Source organism: Patiria miniata, unplaced genomic scaffold, assembly GCF_015706575.1.
Source record: "Patiria miniata isolate m_02_andy unplaced genomic scaffold, ASM1570657v1 HiC_scaffold_7, whole genome shotgun sequence".
Lineage (NCBI taxonomy): Eukaryota > Metazoa > Echinodermata > Asteroidea > Valvatida > Asterinidae > Patiria > Patiria miniata.
Window position 1 is genome coordinate 4,149,039 of NW_024037074.1, and position 21,239 is coordinate 4,170,277.

At 41.2% G+C, this 21,239-nt stretch overlaps 1 protein-coding gene across 2 annotated transcripts; it reads right to left on the reverse strand.

The window, feature by feature from the left end:
* Positions 1-472: 472 nt before the first annotated feature.
* LOC119744755 (putative uncharacterized protein DDB_G0274435) lies at positions 473-20,786 on the reverse strand. Of its 2 annotated transcripts, none has more exons than XM_038220859.1 (2): positions 20,400-20,786; positions 473-4,446 (listed from the first exon to the last, which is right to left on the reverse strand). In XM_038220859.1, exon 2 carries the CDS (start codon positions 4,411-4,413, stop codon positions 2,758-2,760), a length of 1,656 nt encoding a protein of 551 aa, XP_038076787.1. In that variant the 5' UTR covers positions 4,414-4,446; positions 20,400-20,786; the 3' UTR covers positions 473-2,757. The 2 variants fall into 2 exon arrangements, with proteins under 2 accessions (XP_038076787.1, XP_038076786.1); XM_038220858.1 differs by lacking the exon at positions 20,400-20,786 and adding an exon at positions 12,170-12,708.
* Between the last annotated feature and the right edge of the window lie 453 nt (positions 20,787-21,239).

The window sequence follows — 21,239 nt, forward strand, 5'->3', positions numbered from 1 at the left end:
TCATCCCAACTTACATTTTTAATGGGAGGAAAAGTTAAAACATGTCCACTGTCTTTGGTTGGATTTACTCTCTTCATTTAATAATAAATTTCAAATTTAAAAAGGTGATTTTTATGAACAATTAAAAAAAATCATAACAGTTTGTTCAAACTAAGCATTCTTGTCGGATGATTTATTTATGTATTCATATATTTTTAAAATCACAGCGACCTAGAAACATTCGTCCAATACATACTTATGAGCAATTCCGTAAATTTGGACGTACAAGTCATGTCAGACAGTTGAATGAGCTTCTGTTGGTTATGTGAATGTGATACTTTATGTGACATCTTACGAAGCGAAAGCAATTCCAGGTGAGACAAAATGTACTACGACCTTGTAAAATCATGTGATCCGGCGAAGAAAAAGAGCCGGAATTCACGGAGTGGCCCATATTCAGCCATTTCGGACATACGTTACAAAATGATTGATGTTAAGAAAATACCACGGTGTAGAAAATATAACCATAGTCACATGTATATAGGCACTGAGAATTACTTTCATTACGTTAGAACTTCTCCTCCCCTTAACACAACAATATGACATAACAACATAACAGTAACAACAAAAAATAATAATAGAAATAGAAATCAAATTAAACATCGCCTAAACCGACTTTCCTACTTAAATTTTTAAAAGTTATTATAAAATGGATAAGTCAGATCGCAATTGGGGCAGTCAAAACCCTGATTGTCAAGTGTCCGGAAACGCTAAGATCTCGCACGAAACTGTAATACTTCACGCACGACTACTTTACATATAAAATATAAAAATAAATAGCACAGGACGTGAGAGAATATCATTATTACTTACGAGCACACTAAATGGCACACCTGATCACAATTGAATCAAGAACCTAATAAAAACGAAACAGCTGTAATGAAAGTGAAATTTGAATGACAATGGGCTTTACCAGCTGGAGTAAATGTTAACCAGGAGATGTTATACACTGTTTGGCAACAGCTGGTCAAGCAGTCACGCAGCTGTAGCTGAATGACACCAAGGATGACTGCCTTTGTAAATGAACATCCACGCGCTGACAGGTGTCCACCTGCTGTCATTCAGGCATTTGTCGTCTATTAATTGTTCTCTGTGTCTCGCCTAACCAATCGACCCACAAACATGTTGGCTTCAGGCAGGTCAAGCATATTAATTTTCCACTGACTAGACCTTGGAGTCATACTGAATGACAGTAGATATTCCGACTTAAAAGTCGCTTTTAATACCGAATTCAAATCTAAGGCAGGATTTGATTCGGCACGCCGGTGTAAACCAATAATCTGAACCATTGTCATAAATTTTTAATACCCCAACTGACGCAAAATGATATGGTCAGGGCCTGCATTAAGTAAAGCGGGGTGCCATGTTTGCTGTAAAAAAAAACATGTCCTTGGTAAATTTGATATAGCTGTTACAGAGAATACACAACATTTGCAAACATAAAAACTACCCAATTACTATGAAATACCTCACTGGACTTTTAGTGGATGACAGTCTAATCCTGTAAAATTATGGTACCTGGTGTCCTGTCATTTTCCAGAAAAGTGGTATTTTTGTATCTATTTCCAACGCTGGTCGGCCAACCAGCGTTGGACAAAAACCTGGCTTTTTTCAAATACTGCCCCCAATTTACCATATACATGTACACCATTTTGGTTGCAATCGATTACACAATGAACGGGTACATGCCAGGTAGACTGGTTCCCTGAACTTACAATTTCCCGACGTCTACAAATCTTAAGTTGGTCAGGGATCCAGACTACAGGAACATGATTGTTTTTCTTAGTTTTTCCAGCATCTACGAACACAAAACTTCAAACAAGTCAGTGTAACAATATTGACTATAAAATACTAAACCCCCGAAACCATCTATTTCTGAAAATAACAGCAGAAGCAAATGCTGTATATTCCCTTTAAGAGATGAACTTTTAACACAAAACGTATGAGATTGATCAACTGGTGTTAGCACATCCACCATGCAAATATCAAATTTGGCAAACATGTTCATGTATTAGAAAACTGGTCTCTCATTTCTATGCAAGGGCTAAGCACAGATACGCAGGTGCTGAGAGTACGGGCCTTATTCACGAGTCAGCTATATTGAATTGAAAATGAGATAAAATCTTAATTTTTGAAACTTGTGAAGAGAAACGAAAGTGAGTTAGTTTTTAATTTAATTACTTCCAGTCTGCTTCAACGAGTAATTTAAAATGTGTAATTAAAAATAAGGCTGCATTGTGCCTACATAAATAGTCTGAGCCATTCCATTCAACAGTAAACAGTTTATGAAATGCGCGCAGGGAACTCGACACAAATGGCCAACTCGTGAATAAGGCACACAGCGGTAACTTCAATTATTGTCCGATCCAAGGATATCCGGACAGTAGCGTGGACATCCTTCGGGAAATAACTCGAGCGGTATAGCAAACGAACACCTACTAAAAGTAAAATCGATTAAGCTGCAGTTGGAACAAGGTCAAAATATGGGGCAGTAATTAGTACCGAGTTCGGGATTTTCTATAAATCCATCCATGTCCAGCGCATTTACTGAACTTTAATCAGTATTTATCAAAAGAAGTTCGTAAAAACGGCCACAAACTTGCAATAAAAACGCCAGACGAGACATATTTAAGGCATATCAATAAATAGGAGAGTACCATTTTGAATCCAGCAAGTTTTCCTTAAATCGTGAATGCTACAGTTCCCTTCTCATCTCTGCTATAGAGGCACGTCATTTAACTTTCGGACGTACCTCCAAACCTTGACAATATTCACCTTGTTTCTGTCTTTGTCCTCTCCTAAATGAAACGTAATGCTTCCACTTATTTTTCTGAGCGTGTCCTGCTCATTGGTGTAGTTGAGGTAAGTGTCGTACATGCCGTTGTATTTGGGCTCCACATTGATCTTCTTCATGATGATACCAACGAAGGCATCCTCCCAGGGCAGGAACTGCGTGGTAAAGGACGCCTGGTAGATACGCGGAGCTAAATCGGCGGAAATAAGGTAGGCTGGGCCGTTCAAGTACGGTGGGTAGGAGTTTTCCGGATACACGTCTTTGGACGTGTACCATTTGCTCTGTTTGTACCGGATGGGTTTCGTCACATCCTTCCGATTCCCCTCGGCTACACTGCCGGAAGGCGATTTCTCGATGCGGTCGACGAGATTGTACACATTGACGAACATGTCTATGTCCATTTTCACGATGAAGCGGGCGTTGGAGCAGTAATGGGAGGCCCACTTGAGACCCATGATGGTCTTGATTGTCAGGTTGTAGTAGGAGTCGGTAAAGTCCTCCTGGATAATGTCGTGGTAGAGGTTGTTCTCAAGCTCAATCAGTTGTTGGATTTCAAGGTTCCTCTGTCCCAGCAGGAACATGGTGACGATTCGCTTGCCCTTGACCTCCTTGGCACTAGCCCAGGTTTTCCGGATCAATGATCGCATGTAGCTGTCAGAAGGAGCCGTGTAGACAAGGCACAAGACGTCCACGTAGCCGTCTGGGTTGGCGCCTTTCACGCACGCGTCAGAATTTTTCATCATGAAGTTGTAGGGGTGGGGATTGATGACTTTCTCTGAGGGCGAGGGTTCCAGAGAACGTTGTTGCTGCTGTTGAATGCTCCTAGCTAGTTCCTGTGCAGTCCTCTGAAGTTGCTGCTGCTGCTGCTGCTGCTGCTGTTGCTGTTGCTGCTGTTGCTGCTGATACTGTTGGTCTGCCTCGTTCTGTTGAACCGATCGTGGTAGGTGCTGTTGTATGGCCTGCTGTGGCTGTTGTATGGCCTGCTGTGGCTGTTGTATGGCCTGTTGTGGCTGTCCTTGTGCATCCTCTTGCTGTTGACGCTGTTCGTGCTGTTGCTGCGTTTCCTGTTGTCGCTGCCGAGTTTCTAGTTGTTGATGTTGTGTTTCCTTCTGTTGCTGCTGCTGTTGATATGGTGCTTCCTCTTGCCGTTGTTGCGGCTGCTGTTGTGTATCCTGCAGCTGCCGCCCCTGTGGCTGCTCCACTGGTTTTTGTTCCACATGGTGAGTCCTTTCGTTCGTCGTTGCATCAGAGTGTTTTCTCAATTCATCTGTTTCGGAAACCACTTCGGGCTTTTTGAGTGGAGCGTCTGCCTTTTTGGAGTCACTCGGGGCACTCGTATTGCCGTCCTTGCAGTAATTCAACCACTTGACCACGGTCCGCGTCTTGACTTTGGTTGAGCTGCTCGCTGAGTCCTGCACGGCTGGGGTCCTGTTGGCAGCCACGGCGACGGCACATGGGCATTCGCCATCTTTGAGGATCTGGTGGGTGAAATTCACCCGGGTGTCCAAGACCCAGAGCATGGTGGCTGCCCACAGCACGAACAGGGCTGCTGCAATCTTCACCGATCGCTTCGTAATCATCTTGGAGTGGCTTCAGGTGGTCAGCTCCAGATCCTGCATTTGCCAGATCAAAATAAAAACAAAATTATGTCAGAGAGAGACCACACATTGGTTACATTCCTGTGACCGTGCTGGCAGGACCATGCAAAAGAACTTGAAACACATTTTGTTTGCGCCAGTCAGTCGGGTGCGTATCATGCAAATGCAGAACTGGGTATCATTCACTATCAGGGGTCAAGGTAAACGACCAGACTGCTTCTACATTTTCAGGATCCAGAGTTCAATGACTTTTCGGCCACCGTGTCTCTGCCCGTCGTGGCGGGATCCCAATTTGCATGTGTCGGATCTTTATTCGTAAAGCGAATCGAGTCGCTTACAGTCGCCTCAAAAGAAAAGTGCAGTTGACTCGAATGAAAGCGACCGGGAGGGGGGGGGGCAAGAAACCAAAACACGGCACTGCACCTTGTGTTATATTACTTCCCGATGAAATGGAACGATATAGGTGAAGTGTGCACGTACTAAATTGTAAACACTATGTTTAATCCTAATGCATATATTAAGGTACAAGTACAAAGTTCGCACATACGAACTTCAGGCATTTGGGATCGGCTAACGGTTTTCGATTTGCTCTTACGTCACAAACACTGCCAAAGAAGATCGAGGACTATAGAACTGACGACTACCTGTATGAATCAACGGATCATTGTACCAAAAAATTTAGTACAAAAAGACAAGCTCGCCAGATCAATAAGCGAGTTTTGGTGAGCGTATTGGTTATATGCGAATGTTTGGGCGGGACAACCTTCTTCAAAAGGCTATCGATCGTCGGGTTTAGAGAGAGCCAGTAAAGCATTCATGAGTGGGTAAAGCATTCATGCAGAGAGAATGGGGGAAGAAAATCCCCACACAATGAGAGGGATAATTTCCACCCAAACCTACTGACACGAAGGTCAGAGAACAACCATACCAATAATGCAAGCTATCCGTGACCTCGCGCAGTTATTTTCAGAAACCGGAGCAATGGGTCATCAACACGGATAAATTCATTTCAGTGAAAAATGGATCCATTATACTTTCTTTTATGTCGTGACTTTTTGGTTATTTGATATTATGTCGAGTTTCAAGCCATTATGAGTCCAACTTTTTTTATGTACCAAGACAAAGTCCCGGGTACATTCTGGCATCAAATTGCACCCCATAATCATGAAAGATGCAGGAATACAAGTCTAGCATCCTCTTCATTCTGTCGATCTGTATCGACAGCTACGCCACAATTATTTGACTCGTACCTTGACAGGATTTGACGTACATGTATAAACGATCCCAAGGCAGGCTCCGTTTATACGAATCTGTTGACACGCGTGCATAATTCATAAGTGAGTCACACGGGCTGGAACGTCAAATGCAGTGAATCCACTGTCTTTAAAAATAAGGCATTTTTTGTATGTCACACTTATTGCTTGAGACCTTATTAGTTACACGATCTCGTTTTTCCCTGAAAAAAAAAAATTAGATGATGTATTTTACGATCATGCCATATCTTAGTCATCTCGATCCGTCACAAACTCAAAACAATACAGATATATTTTATTTCTTCGGGTTTGTAAAGGAATCATTAGGAATGTCCACATTGATATGTAGGCCTATGGCGTTTTTGTGTGTATACATTTCAACCATGTTGAAACACAGTAGGGGCGCAAGATGCCCAGAGGAAGAAAAACTATGGGGTATTTTAATAAGTCATTAGAATCCATCCCTTGTTTATCGGAGGGATTGTAAACAACTCCCTTTGTATCCTCCGCACAGTTCGTTATTCCAAAATAGTCTGGTGTACGGCAAGATGCGACGATTTTTTGTGTGTCAATATAACCGCGGCAGATAAATGACGTGGTAAGCAAATTTGCATTCTGTGCAATTTTTCGTGCAATCGAAAAAAGTTTTAACACATGACACCTACACTGAAAAATTGCCTGGGCTAATTTTACCTAAGAAAGGGTGGAACGTATTGTATAACCAAATATTTCATTTGTTTGAGTTAGAATTTCTGTAAATTTCAAACAAATCTTGCGTCATACAAGACCAAGTTAAAATTGGTCTTGTATGACCACAATTGACCGCAATGTTTCAGTGTAAATATTCTTCGCTGTCGAAAGGCTTTTGTACAAAATGTTACACTTCAGAACATGATGATCTCTTCAATTGTGATGGTACCCGCTTTGCTTTTGTACGCATACGATGACATTTTCATCCCGAAAGAAAAATCGGCAAAAGTGATGTGCAACATGCGCAGTTGGAATGCCGAATTCAATTATTAGCACACGTATTATGCAATGAAGCTCTATTTATAGACCTCCCCTTTCGACCTGGAACTTCTGCTCTAGTGCTCGCTAAATGAGGCGTAAATCTGTGATAATACACGACCTCGCAATTGCCTTGCTCGTGCTTGACTTGAGTCCAGTCAACTTAGGCAAGCCTGGGTTAATTTTAAAATATATTTTCCGTGCTTATTCTCGGGCGAATATTAATATCTATAAGCAAACAAGAATTGACAGATTTGGGGGAAAAGTTCAGTGCGACATTAGTACTAGAACAACTTCTCGTTCATAACATAATACTAAAGATCTCCTAGGGCCGAACTACATTTGAAAAGAAAAGCTCATAAGCCTAAAGATAGTCTTCATAAAGCCGTTGAAAAGAGCACCTGACGAACCATAAGAGCGAAAATGGCATTACCATTAAAGGGAAGATACAACATTTGCAAACATCAAAAAACAAAATGATCAAATTATCACGAAATACCTTACTGAATTGTTAGGGATTGACAGTCTAAAGCATCCTGTAAAATCGTGGCTCCTGGTGTGCTGACATTTTCAAGAAAAACTGTATTTTTCCAACGCTGGTCGGCCGACCAGCGTTGGAAAACACTGGCTTTTTCAAAAACTGTTCCTTTTTTTTTCATATTTAGTTATTCCGCATTTTCTTTGCAATAGATTACACACCTGTGAAGGGGTACAAACCTGCTAGAGTGATTCTTTGACCTTACAATTCCCCAAAGTCTTTACGTTTCTCCGTTGTATCTTAAGTGGGGTCAGGGAACCAGACTACAAGAAAATGATTGGTTTTCTTGGTTTTTCCAGCATAAACAAGCCCAAAACGTGAAACAAGTCAGTTGAACAATATTTGCTATAACATACTAATCCTCCAAATCCATTTATTTCTGAAAATTGCAGCAAAAGCAAATGTTGTACATTCCCTTTAAAAATACATGTTATCGCACTCTCTCTTCAAATCGTACGTTGTCAACACACAGCAGACGACAGAATGTTTAGACGCACAGCGGGGGATCGGGTGATTTACAGTGCTGATTAAACTAGGACAGAGCATCATTGGAAAAGCAGGTCTGCATCGCCTACACAAGACCATGGAGCTAGGAACTCCATGACGAGACCATTTCTCTTGGGACAAGACTCAACAGTCGCAAAGGTCACGTCATTTTGTACTTCATAAAATTAATAATTCACTCCACAAAAAATATACAGTGTTGTTTCCCTGAAAACACAGGAGACATTTGTTAATAACACATGTTCTTTTCATTCGAGCAATGGCTCGTTCCAATGCAATTCCAACATATGGCGTCCAACATATATACACTTTTGCAAGAGGCCAACTCGCTGTACATGTACATCTGAACTTCTGAAGGCAGATAACAACCGGCAAACCAAAATCAGCAGAAATTACCATTACATCCGGCAACACGCATGACAAATTTTAAACGGTATTACACCAGGTACTAGGTCTCGGATAACCTTTCAATCTTAGTACGTGCAGGTCAGTGAACGTGGCATAGATTTCGGAGCTATTGTGGAGATATTGCATGAAGACTCGATACCATATTGTTCTGTAACATATACCCTACCTGTTTTTAAATATTGAATGTTCCCAACTTCCCACTTTTCAGGGCTTTGCATGTATTCATAACTCATAAGCATATAATGTAAATGAGGGTGAAATATTTACATATTACACAGACTGGATATACTTGTTTGTCATAATCAAAAGCAGAAAGGCTTGACGTTAATGTCTTCACGGCCTGGAAATGGCTTGCACATGTACTTCACAGTATGTGCACATGACGTGGTTTCTATATAGTAAATCCACAATAAAACGTGCTTGGCCATGACCGACATGCAAGTTCGACTTCGATGTCGTGCCGTGGTGCATGGTGTATGACAGACCATAGACAGACTGCATCACACCATGGATCCCTATACATAATAATATAGTGGGGCAGACAGGGACAAAGTGGAGCAGACAGGGGAAACACTTGGGGAATCGTACCTTTCATGACACAAGCATGGATTTTGGCACACAGTCAGAGTTTTAAGAAAGATATTTGGCTAAAGGGCCATCGCAGATTTGTCCTGCTAAATGGGCCAAAAAAAATTGCTAGAATAACAAAATTGCTACCATTGCTTGTTATTCTACCTATTTTTTTTCAAAGGACACATTTCCGATGGCCCTATAGCCAAAATGTCTTTCTCATGACAAGTCGAAAGCCAGGACGACCCAGGCTCAGATGGTCGGATCGGGTGAAGACTTTAACCGGCATGTCACTCAGCAAAGCAAGCAGCATTGCTCTAAAGGGATCCCATTGGCATTCTATCGTGCGAACCACGAAGCGTCAGTTATGACGTGATCGACAACAACAACAACTCTGACTGTGTGTCAAATACCATGCTGGTATCATCATGGTGGTTTTCTATATCTGCTGACTGCCGTACTACAGATATTAATCATCGAGATGTATTTTTTATTTCAGAGTTGGACCAGATCCATCCAAACAAGACAGGTCCATTTTCTTCGCATCCCAAACCGTCTGAGGTTCCTTCTTTCTTTATAATGTAAATGTACTTCACAATTACAACCACAAGCAGTCAATGACCTGGCACTATATAAGAACTGTTTATTATTATTATTATTAGTAGGAGCATGACCGATCGCTTCAATTTACGCCTAGCATTGCTGTGTTAATCCCCATGCCGAAATTGTAAAAGCGAACACAATGATGTTATCCGGCTTTAATTAAAACTCCAAATCTGGCCGGCTAACCCGGGTAATTACTCCTGACTTATTGCTAACATACATGTACATGCATAGGAGTATTTTGACCTCCACACATTTTTTCCTCGCATGCTTGAGAATTGACCTGTCCTCTGAAAGGTCGACTCAAATTAAAAATCTCCAGACAAATTTCAATCAACGACACCGAGGGCATCGGTGCTCTTTTGGTGTTGAAGATTGAGAAGGATAATATTCACCAAGTGACGTGTAGAGGCTGTAGGCTAACAACCTCGGCTCTGCTAATTATTTTGCTTTGATCCAGCACGATCCAACAACATTTCTAGACCTGCACTTTGATTACGTTTAATACCCGTCAAGGACAGATACATTTCATTTCTGTCTGGTCTAACAAAATTAAAAAACAAACAACAGAGTTAGAAATTACTGATGACGGATATGGAACGATTTCCTGTCATGCACTTTTCCAAATTCATCGGACCAAAAAAGGATGTGTATTCATTTCACAATTGTTGGGGTGCTTGTTTCTTTGTTTTTTGATTGTTTGTTGATTTTCAAGCACCACAGTGAAAACAGAAGGACAACATTTTAAGAAAATGTTGTGGATGGCAGATACCAAGCAAAAGCTGAGGCTTGTACGAGACCTGGTTATAGGCTGCCCAACTATTGTTTAAACTTTAGTCAACATTTGCAAAGTTTGTGTACAATTTTTTTCTGGTCAAGTGTTGCGGACAGTATTGCATTGATCCCTAACCCTATAAATGAAGGATCCAACTATTATATGGAGCCTGTTGGATTGAGCAGTAAACCCCTCGTGTACATCCTGATGCAAAATGTTGGATTCAGCAGGCAACTGAACCGCATTATAACGCCATGTTGGACTCCGTTGGATTCAGCAGACAACTGAAAACAAGGCACAGTGGATTGAGCAAGAAACTCCGGTTGGACTCTGTTGGATGGATTTAACAGGGTAGTACTGGGGCCGGGTACCACGGGGTTACACACTATATAATAAACAGGGCTTGCACAATTGAAGTTCCAGTTCCACTTATACTAGGCAGGAAGGAAAGGAAGGAATAGACCTTATGGGTTGCGTGACTAGTTTAAGTTATTAATATTAACAAGTGACAACTGATTTAACCTGGCCTATATCTATAGCGATGCAAAACCATTGCCCTTTAACACCGCTATCCGCCTTCAACATTATGCGGTATTTAGAGAATGCTGAAGAAAAATGGCGCTCACACTCAGTCACAGCAGTGAAAGCGAGAACGTTTCTGGCATTATGCTTAAGATTCGAAAGTTTGACATCTCTGATACGGCACAACATCATGGAGGAATAAATAGAGAAGGTGCACCTCGGATCGGGGAAATTGGAGCCGGCCCCACAGATATTAGACTTCACTCGGAATCAATGAAATAAAGCCGAGCACATCGTCGTGCTGGCACGAAAAACATGACGAGACCACAATGTAAATGTAACACAAACTACCGTTGCTAGAGACTGTGCTTGCCAAGCATTGTACACAGGCCTTCTAGTTCTAACCACACGTTGTAGGACCTTGACTGTGCGCCACCCATGATGACTGAACTCGACCGCAGGTCCATTTAGGCAATGGCCCCCACGCAATAATGCACCGACAGTCTGTGGTAGCCGTACTGTGACAAGTCACGAAACTACAGTCTTGTTGTATGAAACTACACGTAGAGCTGTATTATGCAGCTCTATGACGTACACTGAAAAGCTTAATTTCTAGACTTCGTTTGTGCTAACCTTCAGTCTCCTGATCATGACGAACAGCGCCGCTATTCGAAACGTCCAGTTAAACCATGGAGGAAGGAATGTTGCTAGAAATGGATGGAGCTAGCATAGTTCTTCTCAGAACCACACAACTCAAAAGATATATCATTCACATGGCGTTCAAGTACAGCAAACCTCTCAATCATTGTTCACGTCCACCATGCAAACCTTTATTCCCTTTTAGGTCTCAACTAGCCTAGCCCCATAAATTTTGCCAATTTACTGGACATCTCCGTAAATAAAGGCCACACATGGAACATGTATCCGAATATAGAACGTTGTCAAGTTTTTATTTTCACACACTTTGTAGTTTATTTAAGCACACTCACCCTTTTTAAAGCGATAGAAAATTATTCCAGAAAATCTCAATTCCAACTTGAAATTACACGAAAAAGAGATGTCTGAAAAAGGGGGACAAATTTTCTATCGCTTTAATTAAAGAGGGCGAGTGTGCTTCTAAAGCAAAGTCTAAATGTGAAAATAAAACTTGTCAAAGTTCTACATCATGTACATATTGGGCATGCGCAATTGCGCATGTTCGGGTACATGTTCCAAGTGTGGCCTGTACTGGTCAATGCTGGTAGTCAAGTAAATTGGCCACATTTATGGGGCTACAACTAGTCTAGTTCTGGTTGCTCTATGCATGAACACACGTGTCCTTTCTCTGGACTATGGTTCAACTTCTACCATGGCGCTATAGAATTCTACCCACAGGTTGTAGGGCGAGTAGAATGTGCCATCATGGCCATCATGCCGCATGCACCACTGCACTCGATCGAAAGCACAGAGGGCAGAGTTGGCATATTATGGCCCCAACTATAGTTCTAGTACTAGTAGTACAAGTACATTCTAGTCATGTCTAGTCGTGTTTCTAAGCTTATTGTAAGATATCTTTACCTTAATATACGCCAGGTCTGGTCATCCAGTCAGTTTACAGGCACATTATTCCAGAACACAGATATAGCATTAATGGCCAGACTGATGTTGACGGCGTGGAATCCATGATAAACTACTTAGTCGCCGCAGAGAACAGAACAAGACATCAATAACTGACCAAGTTGCACGCACATCACACAATTCAATGCTTCCCAAGCAAGGGTCTCACTCTCCAACGACCCGGCGGTGTTGTCTCGTTTATTGCTTCTTTGTTACATCACACCAGTCGACACAATTAGTACAACACGATCAGTTCCGACAACCATGACTAAATCACTGGAGTGGCCATGGTAAAGATTGACTGCTGTGTCAGTGTGTGTATTTTTGTTCCGGATTCCACATACCGTGTGTGGAGTGCACCCACGCCAGTCTGGTTACAAAACACGCTAAACGTACGGGCTTGTGGGTGCAGTGAAAGTACATGCACTCTAAACCGTGTACATGTATCCCGATATGTCAACGCTTCTGCACTGTGTGATGGCGCATTGTGATGTGGCAAACATGCCAGGAAGACGGCTTGTGCGGTGTGTACAGATATAGATCTATTGTGCGTAGACAGTCCTGTATGAATGCTTGTTGCTAAGACTGCTAAGACCGGAGGGTCCTCAAAAGGGCTTATCATAGCGGCCGGCCCTAGGCAAATACAATGAGACACTGAATGTCCCCCATTGATGGTTGACAAGATAACGGTTACTTTCAATTGTAAAGCTTAAGTCCGAAGCGTTGGGGACATCTTAAAAACATCTTTGGAACTGTGTAAATACGATCTTAGAAGTTTGATTTGTGAAAAGGGTAGTTTGTGTCTATATCTGAGGTTAAAACAATCATATATTATTTTGTGCGTGTAAACTTTTTAGTACTTTAGGCCTATATGAACGCAATGTTCATGAGGAATCTTAAAGGTAATTAATGTACAACATTTGTCTTTCCTGTAATTTTCAAAAATGGATGAAATTGGGGGTTAGTATTTTATAGCAAATATTTTTTACACTGACCTGTTTAAAGTTTTCTGTTAATGGATCATGTGAAAAAAAATGTTGTTCTTGAAGTCTGGTTGCCTGACCTATACATCAGACCGTAACGGAGCCATTTTATTGATGTCACGTACATGGAACCAGACAAGCCGGTTTGCACCCCTTCACGTATGTGCTGCAAGCAAAATGTGGACTAGATAAATTTGGTGAATTTGGGGCATTATTTGAAGGAAAAAGGCTTGTACAAAACTTCCACTCTTCTTGTAAATGACAGCAAACTAGGCACAATTTCACAGGATGCTTGAGACTAGTATTCTTAATTTAGAGTCAAGTGAGACATTTCATGATAATTTGATAGTTCTGTTTTTTCATGTTTCCAAATGGTGTATATGTTACCTTTAAAGTTGATGTGCCTTGGCATGATACGAGTATGCACATTCATTTCTCAAGGCACAGTCGTATCTATTGAATGTCAACACTTCATAATATTTTGCATGTTGCTGGCCTGCGTCCAGACTGGTATTGTAAGCTTACTCAGCTTCTTAAGCATGTGGGCCGGACGTGTGCACTGAATATTCATGAACGACCTAATAGTCATTGCATTGACATTTAATGATGGTGATTGGTTCTCCTGTTTGCATTATTCATGTGAAGCATCAAACACATATGGTGATTGGTTCTCATGTTTACAAGCATCAAACATGATGGTGATTGGTTCTCCTGTTTTCATTTTTCATGTGAAGCATCAAACATGAAGGTGATTGGTTCTCCTGTTTGCATTATTAATGTAAATCGTCAAACTTGATGGTAATTGGTTCTCCTGTTTGCCTTATTCACGTGAAGCATGCACAACACACGATTCGGCCATGGCAAACCGACACAGCATTCGACCACCATGTATTTTAAAATTTCACCCCGTAAAACAGTTTTGCTCATAAATTGCTAGTTTCTAGAAATAAAAAAAAAATATGATTGAGAGATCGACTTATTAAATCGGCCGTCACTGTTATACTACTGGCATATTTACTTTTTTACAAATTTCGAATAGTTTGCGGCTAGACAGTATAATTATTCAGTTTAGCATGGAAGACTGATTCCTGCCCCTTTTATAATCGACAATATTGGGACAGAAACCAGTCTGAACATGAACAGCGAGATGTATTTGTGTGCAAAAGCAACCCCCAGAAGTCTTCACTTTTGTTAATACCAACGCCAATTTTATTGCGTTAAGCGTTAAAATAACACACTCTTAAGGGGTCAAAACTTGTACGGAGAAAATGCAAAAGACATTTGCTAAACAGTATGGACAGTATAGGGCCTATCCATAAATATTGTAAATAAATTTAAAAACAAAAAATAAATTGAAAAAAACCCTTGAAATCAAACGGATTTTTTTTTTTTACGACTGGATAATTACATCTCTGCGCAATGGATAAAACAAAATAATTTTAAAAAATATGGCATAGCATACTGAGTTTTTCTACTATTGGATAATTACATCTCTGCGCAATGGATAAAAAAATAATAAAAAAACCTTGAAATATGGCATATGATTTTTGTACACGATTGGATATAGTAATTAAAGTAAACGTGTAGTTGAAGACACAACATATGCCTTCGTTAAAACAAAAAGCTAGGTCATCTGGTCCCAGCTGTATGCCTCCTTGCTGAGGGCGTCGACAAAAATATCGTTATGCCTGGGCAAGTGTTAATAAAAAACGGCATGCACGCAGCTGTATTATTACAAGCGTTTAATATATGCAGCATCTTATTAAACCATTCCTTCATCCACATACTTAAACCACCATGGAAATTATCAACTAGAAAATCCTAGGGAAAAAATAAGGCAGGCATTCCGTCGCTCAATTGAGGATAAGTAACTTAACTTTGCGAATCCACATTACAAAATACATGTACAATGTAACGGTAGATCGCCGGTTGAGGGTGGCGGGGTAAGCCATTATCAGCAGTCAAAACGACCCCCCCCCTCAAAAAAAGAGCAAAAGATAACAACTAATGCTTTAAATAAAATATCTAATGCTACGACTTATGCTACAAATAAACCACAGAGCTATTACAATTTAAAAGCTCGTCCATAAACAACTACCAACAAATTAGCAAGGTCGGCTGTTCACATGTGTGCAAAATGCTTATCAAACAGCTGTTAATCCTCCCCCCCCCCCCCCCCCCAATTCTACAAGTTGAAAAACATGCTCTGGCGAGACAAGGCAATTACACCTGAAATGATCCTTTGTCCATGCAGCTTGAGTGTTACGTGCAGTAGTGGTTTTTGTTTGTGTACTTGTACATGTATGTATGTATATCATACCTCTATGTAAATATGTGCATATCACATGTGTTAGTGTTAATTGGAAACTCAGTGAATCACTTATGTGTCACTGACTTTGGGTAGGCACCAAGGCCAACGAACTCGGTCTGTTTTCCTTTCAGAGGAAATGATTTGAAAACGAGATAAGCTGGTTTCTAGATGACCTCTAGTCTGAATCACTGTAAAAAAAAAAAGTTGGATAAAACACTGTTGGGCAATGTAATTTACCCAGAATGGGTATGAAATTATCACATATTGGGTTGAATTGGGTAAAAACTGTCAAACTATTGGGAAGAATTTGCCCAAGAGTGTAGGCAGTTGATAATTCGACCAGCGTTGGTCGAATTATCAACCCATTTTGCCCAACTTTTGTTTTACAGTGTGGGGCCTAGTTCAAACGGAAAGGGCGTTTCTTTTGGGTCTCTTAAAATGACAACCATATACAGAGCTAGACTTAACCACAGTCTTTCGAGGACTAATCCGATTCCCCTCCCAAAAAAAAGGTGTGAAATTTCGAATTCAATTTGAGTTCTCATATCACAACATTAACAGGCAATTAAGAATCGCGAGGAATAACGTCGCAGAGAAAAAAGGGGTCTAAATACGATGCAGACTTAACGGTAAATACACGCCACACCATTAATGCATCGCATCCCGAGTTTCTTCTTCTGCAACCAAGTATGGTCACTATTCATATTACGCATGCGCGAAAGATATCACGTGATACAAATAGTAAATCACGTGAGTCTGATAAGTCATGTGAATGAAGCAATAGGTCCGAATTACTTACTGGCTATGGCTATAAATTACAACGCGCCTATGGAAGCGGCTGCAGCCTATAGCCACTTCCCATAGACCCGTGTGTTATTTCCAAGCCGTAGCCAATTAGTGATTCGGACGCGGCTTATCATTTGATTTATATATCATATCAGACTCGCGTGATTTATTATTTTAATCACGTAGCGGGCCCTCATTTGTCTATACGAACCGTCGTTGAAAACGGCAAGGTAAATTCTTAAAAACGACTTACGTGATTTATTATTTTAATCACGTAGCGAGCCCTGATTTGTCGATACGATCCGTCGTTAAAAACGGCATGGTAAATTCTTAAAAATGATAATTGCAACAGTACTGAAGGTTTTAATCTATGAAACCTTCCCATAAGTTGAATTATCCACAAGGGGAAAAACGGTCAGAACATGTCCTCAGAGAACATTCAGATTTATTACTTCCTTGCACTATTTATTTATTCAAATAATTCAACATGGCAACAAGCATACATAGTAGTATACTTTTCTGTCGAATTCATGTCAAAGTTGTCTTTAAAATCATAGGTAAACATCACATCCTTGTACATGCAACAAAACAGCGTTGTAAATTGACGGATGGTGTACAAAGCACGCAGCTTATTTAAAGTAGTCCGGGCATGCATGATATTGCGATGAAATATTGATGAAGGTACGTGATTGAGTTTCAGCGAGAAGTAATGGCAGCACGCATGGTCGATCGCCCTTGAACGTTGGGAATATCACTTGGTGCTGACTCTCGTCTGGTGCCAACGGGTCTCAGTCCGCGGGGGTCTAAACCTGCGGGTTGTGCAAATTACACGCACGCTAGGGACGAAAAGGGCATTAAGGTGGTTTGGATACCAGACCTAAAATGATGTGACATGCTGTCTAAACCGTGAAGCTTTGTCATCTGAACTCAAGCATGCAAATTGGAACGACTCGATCGATGATATCATAAAATGAATCCGACGGGTCGGAAGAGGGATCGCAGATATTTGACGGTTGTCTGCGGTTCCGTTGACGGCAGAAAAAATGTCAGGTTGATGAAAATGGGGGGGGGGGGGGGGGGGGGTCTTCGGTGAGCCTTAATAATAGGGGTAGCAACTCGGCTTCAGTTAGGCCACCTACACGTTTAGTTTAAATTTGAGTTCGGAACTGACTTTGAATTTAAAATTGAATTTGGATTGGAATTCATGAAGGTGTAGCCAAGGAAGTATGTTTGAATTTATATGTTTGAACTACAATTTCTAACGATATTTCAAAACTGATTTCCAATCCACAGGGGTGGTTGAAGTAATAGCTCATTCTACACTTCTACACCAACAGAGGGCGCGCTGTAAACCGCAAGTATTGGAAAATATTGTGGTGAAAGCCGAATGTAATTTTGACGAGAGTGCAAAAAAACTTGCAGAAAAGTGCGCTTATGCCTTTGAAAAACCTCGACTATTGTCGTTGTTAATGTTCACACTTTAATTTAAACGTGAAACATGCAGCTAATAGAATACAAACTCCACATTAGAGAATAATCACGACACAACCTGTCGCGTCACAATTAAAGGAATTCTTGCTCTTGCAACCCCCCAGCATTTTGTAATTAATTAACCAATGTACCGTAATCATGCATCCCTATACGGCAAGAACGGAGATCTGAAACCAGTCAATGCAAATACAACGAAGTGTCAATAATTACTCGCCAGTAACTTGTTTGCACAATATAATACTGGCTGTCACACCTGTTCATGATTGTTTGTACATCGAATGACACAAGATACCAAACGATAATTACACACATTAAACTGTGCACACACACGGCACGCGGTGAATTCTGACGGAGAAAGACGTACGGGCAGCCGAAATCTTTAATTCTTGCCTATTTTAACCTATATATTGTCTCAGAGACAATTTGCGATTGGGACCAAGTTAACCCGGAATTGAACAAACCATAGAACGCCACTGCTAAAACCAAATAATGTGGCCCCTCCTAAAAAAAAAGTATCTTGGCTGAGCTGTAGCGATGTCCTTGCGAAAGCAAGACTTCGAGTGTGCTCCCAACAAATAGTACCACATCCTGAGGACGCAATACAGTAAACCAGTCTAAGACTTCACCAGGACTTAATCTGCAGAATTTAAGATGGACGCGCGTTTCAACAATTCTTAAGTCGCAAGGCAAACATCAGCGACGGCTCTAGTAAGGAGCGCTTTTGATAAAAGACTCTTATTACATGTTGGCCGATGTTCTTAGTAAGATAAAGTGGCCTGGTCTTGTTCCCTGAGGCAACTCTCATTCTACCAACGCAAGTCGTACGTTTTCAAGGCCTTTCAACACGGTTCAGACTCATATGCATTAAGACTTATTTAAAACGCCAGCAGAAATTGTATACACGATGTAAAATTTACCACAAATTATGCAATTTTACCACGATCACATGATCGCAGTTTTAATTTTCTATTCAACGGAAACCATATCATGTTACCGTATTTGAATAACATTTTGCAATTTTGTTTTCAAATATTGAGTTCGCGTTCGGGGACTTTTGCTTATTTATTAATGAGCATTGGCATTCCTCTTGAATACAACAGTGGATAGTACAGTTATCTCGAATTGTGAAATGATGGTTTTGTTTTGGAAGTAATAACAAATACAATGGTTATTTCTTAAAATTGCCATAGAGTATTAATGATCTTTCGTCCCAAACATGTATCATGCCTTAGTCGGCACCAAATTTAGTGGTCACGGTACCACACTAATCTTGGAGGATCTTTGGGAAGATAAACAAGCTGTTGAGAATGTTTTGTCACTTTTTATTAATTGACACATTAAAGTATTTGCCACGATGCCATATATCTTTCATGAAAAAAAATCAATGTCATTGTCACACTGACTCTTCCCATACTGTCCAATAAAAATCGTATAAAGGTTTCCTTTTGTTCCATTGGATTAATGTCTCCGATGTTGGGCATTTATAGATTCAAACTGTTTTTTTTTCACGCGGATGAGAGCAGTGAAGAAACGTGAAACTTTCATTAAAAAGGGAAGCCGATAATAAGACATGAGACAATATTACTCTCTGGTCAAGCATGTTCAAACATTATCACAGTAGGACTATTTAATGCGGTCATACTAAAAAGCGTCAACACAGCGTCAACACACTCCAAAGCGTCAACACGGCGTCAACACAGCGTAAACACATCCAAAATGCATTAAAAGTGACAAATGCAGTATGGTATGGACAGAAACAAGATTTTGGCTTAAAATCAATAGGTTAAACGTCTGAAAATTGCGATTTTCAGTTCAAGAAAATTGGCTCTCCGTGCCGCTCCGAGATCGGCTGCCATGTTACCTCAGTGGCAGCGCGGACCATACCATTATGCTAAAGGGTGATAGCGTTGTACAATAAACCTCAGTCCCTCACAGATCAGAGAATGGGAGTTGCTGAAAAAATTCTAAGTCCAAACCAACTACCCTGTTGGCGGCTACACGGTCACGAAGTGGGAGTGCAATGGAGCATGACGCATAGTACATACAAGTAGGGCTGAGAATGTTTATTGAGGTCAATCAGCCGTGACCTCGTAGCCGGCTACGAGGTGGATAGATCGAGTGGCGGGGTATTCTGCAATTGTGCCTTACAATTTTATACCTTTTCTGTTAATTCAGAATGTGTTTTGGATGTGTTGACGGTGTGTTGACGGTGTGTTGACGCTTCTGTCATGTGTTGACGTTGTGTTGATGCTGTGTTGACGCTTTTTAGTGCGACCCATTTAATGTGCATGCAACAACGAACTGCACGGAACCTATATGCAGCTCCTTGCTTAACCACGGAGGGTTAAGTATTCAAAATCTCCTTGGAAAATGTGCCTCGAGCAAAATGACAAGAATGAGGGACGGTGCAACCATAGTGCACCAATCGTGCCGCCAATAATCCTAGTTGTTACATATGGAAGGAATCAGCAGAATGGCAGAACAATCATGCCTATATTTAACCAGAACCCTCCGGCAGTTTTACAGTATACACGCACTACTCCAAGATTTCTATGGTCTTGGCTTTCTAGTTACATGGTTACACGCAACAAATCTCAGCCGATGTTGATCTTAGTCTTACCTTGGAGAGGATTGGGCTTTTGTTCGTCGAAGCACTATGACGGTCCTGTGGTCAGGTGGTCGGCAAACTCGGAGCTGGGACTCGGCCCACAATGGAGCATGGAACTTGAAGCAAGCTTCGCCGTGAGTTGGTTGGCTGGAGGGCCGGACTACAAGACAACACTCTGTTCCAGATGCAGCTATTCCGTTGTATGCTTGTATTATTCCAAGCAGAACTTTTTCAAGACGTTACTGGGTCACAACTGCCTAATTGGTCATGCAGTCTCCACATGCTCTTGTTTTATCAGTTTATTCCATCCATACCCAACCACAGCAAATGCTACAGCGTCCTTTGCATGTCGTTGGTGTGATTATGTAATCGCACCCAGACACACACATGGCTTCTAATAGTTAAACAAAAACCCACGCAGTCACTCGGAAGTTGAGTGATTCTAGATTTATTGCACATAAACAGCCAAACTCCCGGTGAAAGGATACCACGTGGAGATTCTGTGCACACGTACGCTTCAGGCTCCGTCGGGGCCCTTGTGCTTTCACGCCAGATAAACATTGATGAACTACCGATAAGCTATTAATTTAGATTTTATGAGCCTGCAAACAGGGCGCCCCCCCCCCCCCCCCTAAAGATTTGTACGGAGGCCGAATGTTCGGAGAAAAAAAGTCAACATTTCAGCATTGACTTGCTGCTGCCCCCCTCCCTCCACCACTAAAAACTGGATCCGCCCCTGTTGAAAATGGGTTCCGTGCGCCAACAAGAGGGCGCGTTTTTACCTTTTTTGAGGTTGCAGATCAGTAAATAAACTGCCATTGACCCCAACGATAAATGCCCCCCCCCCCACTT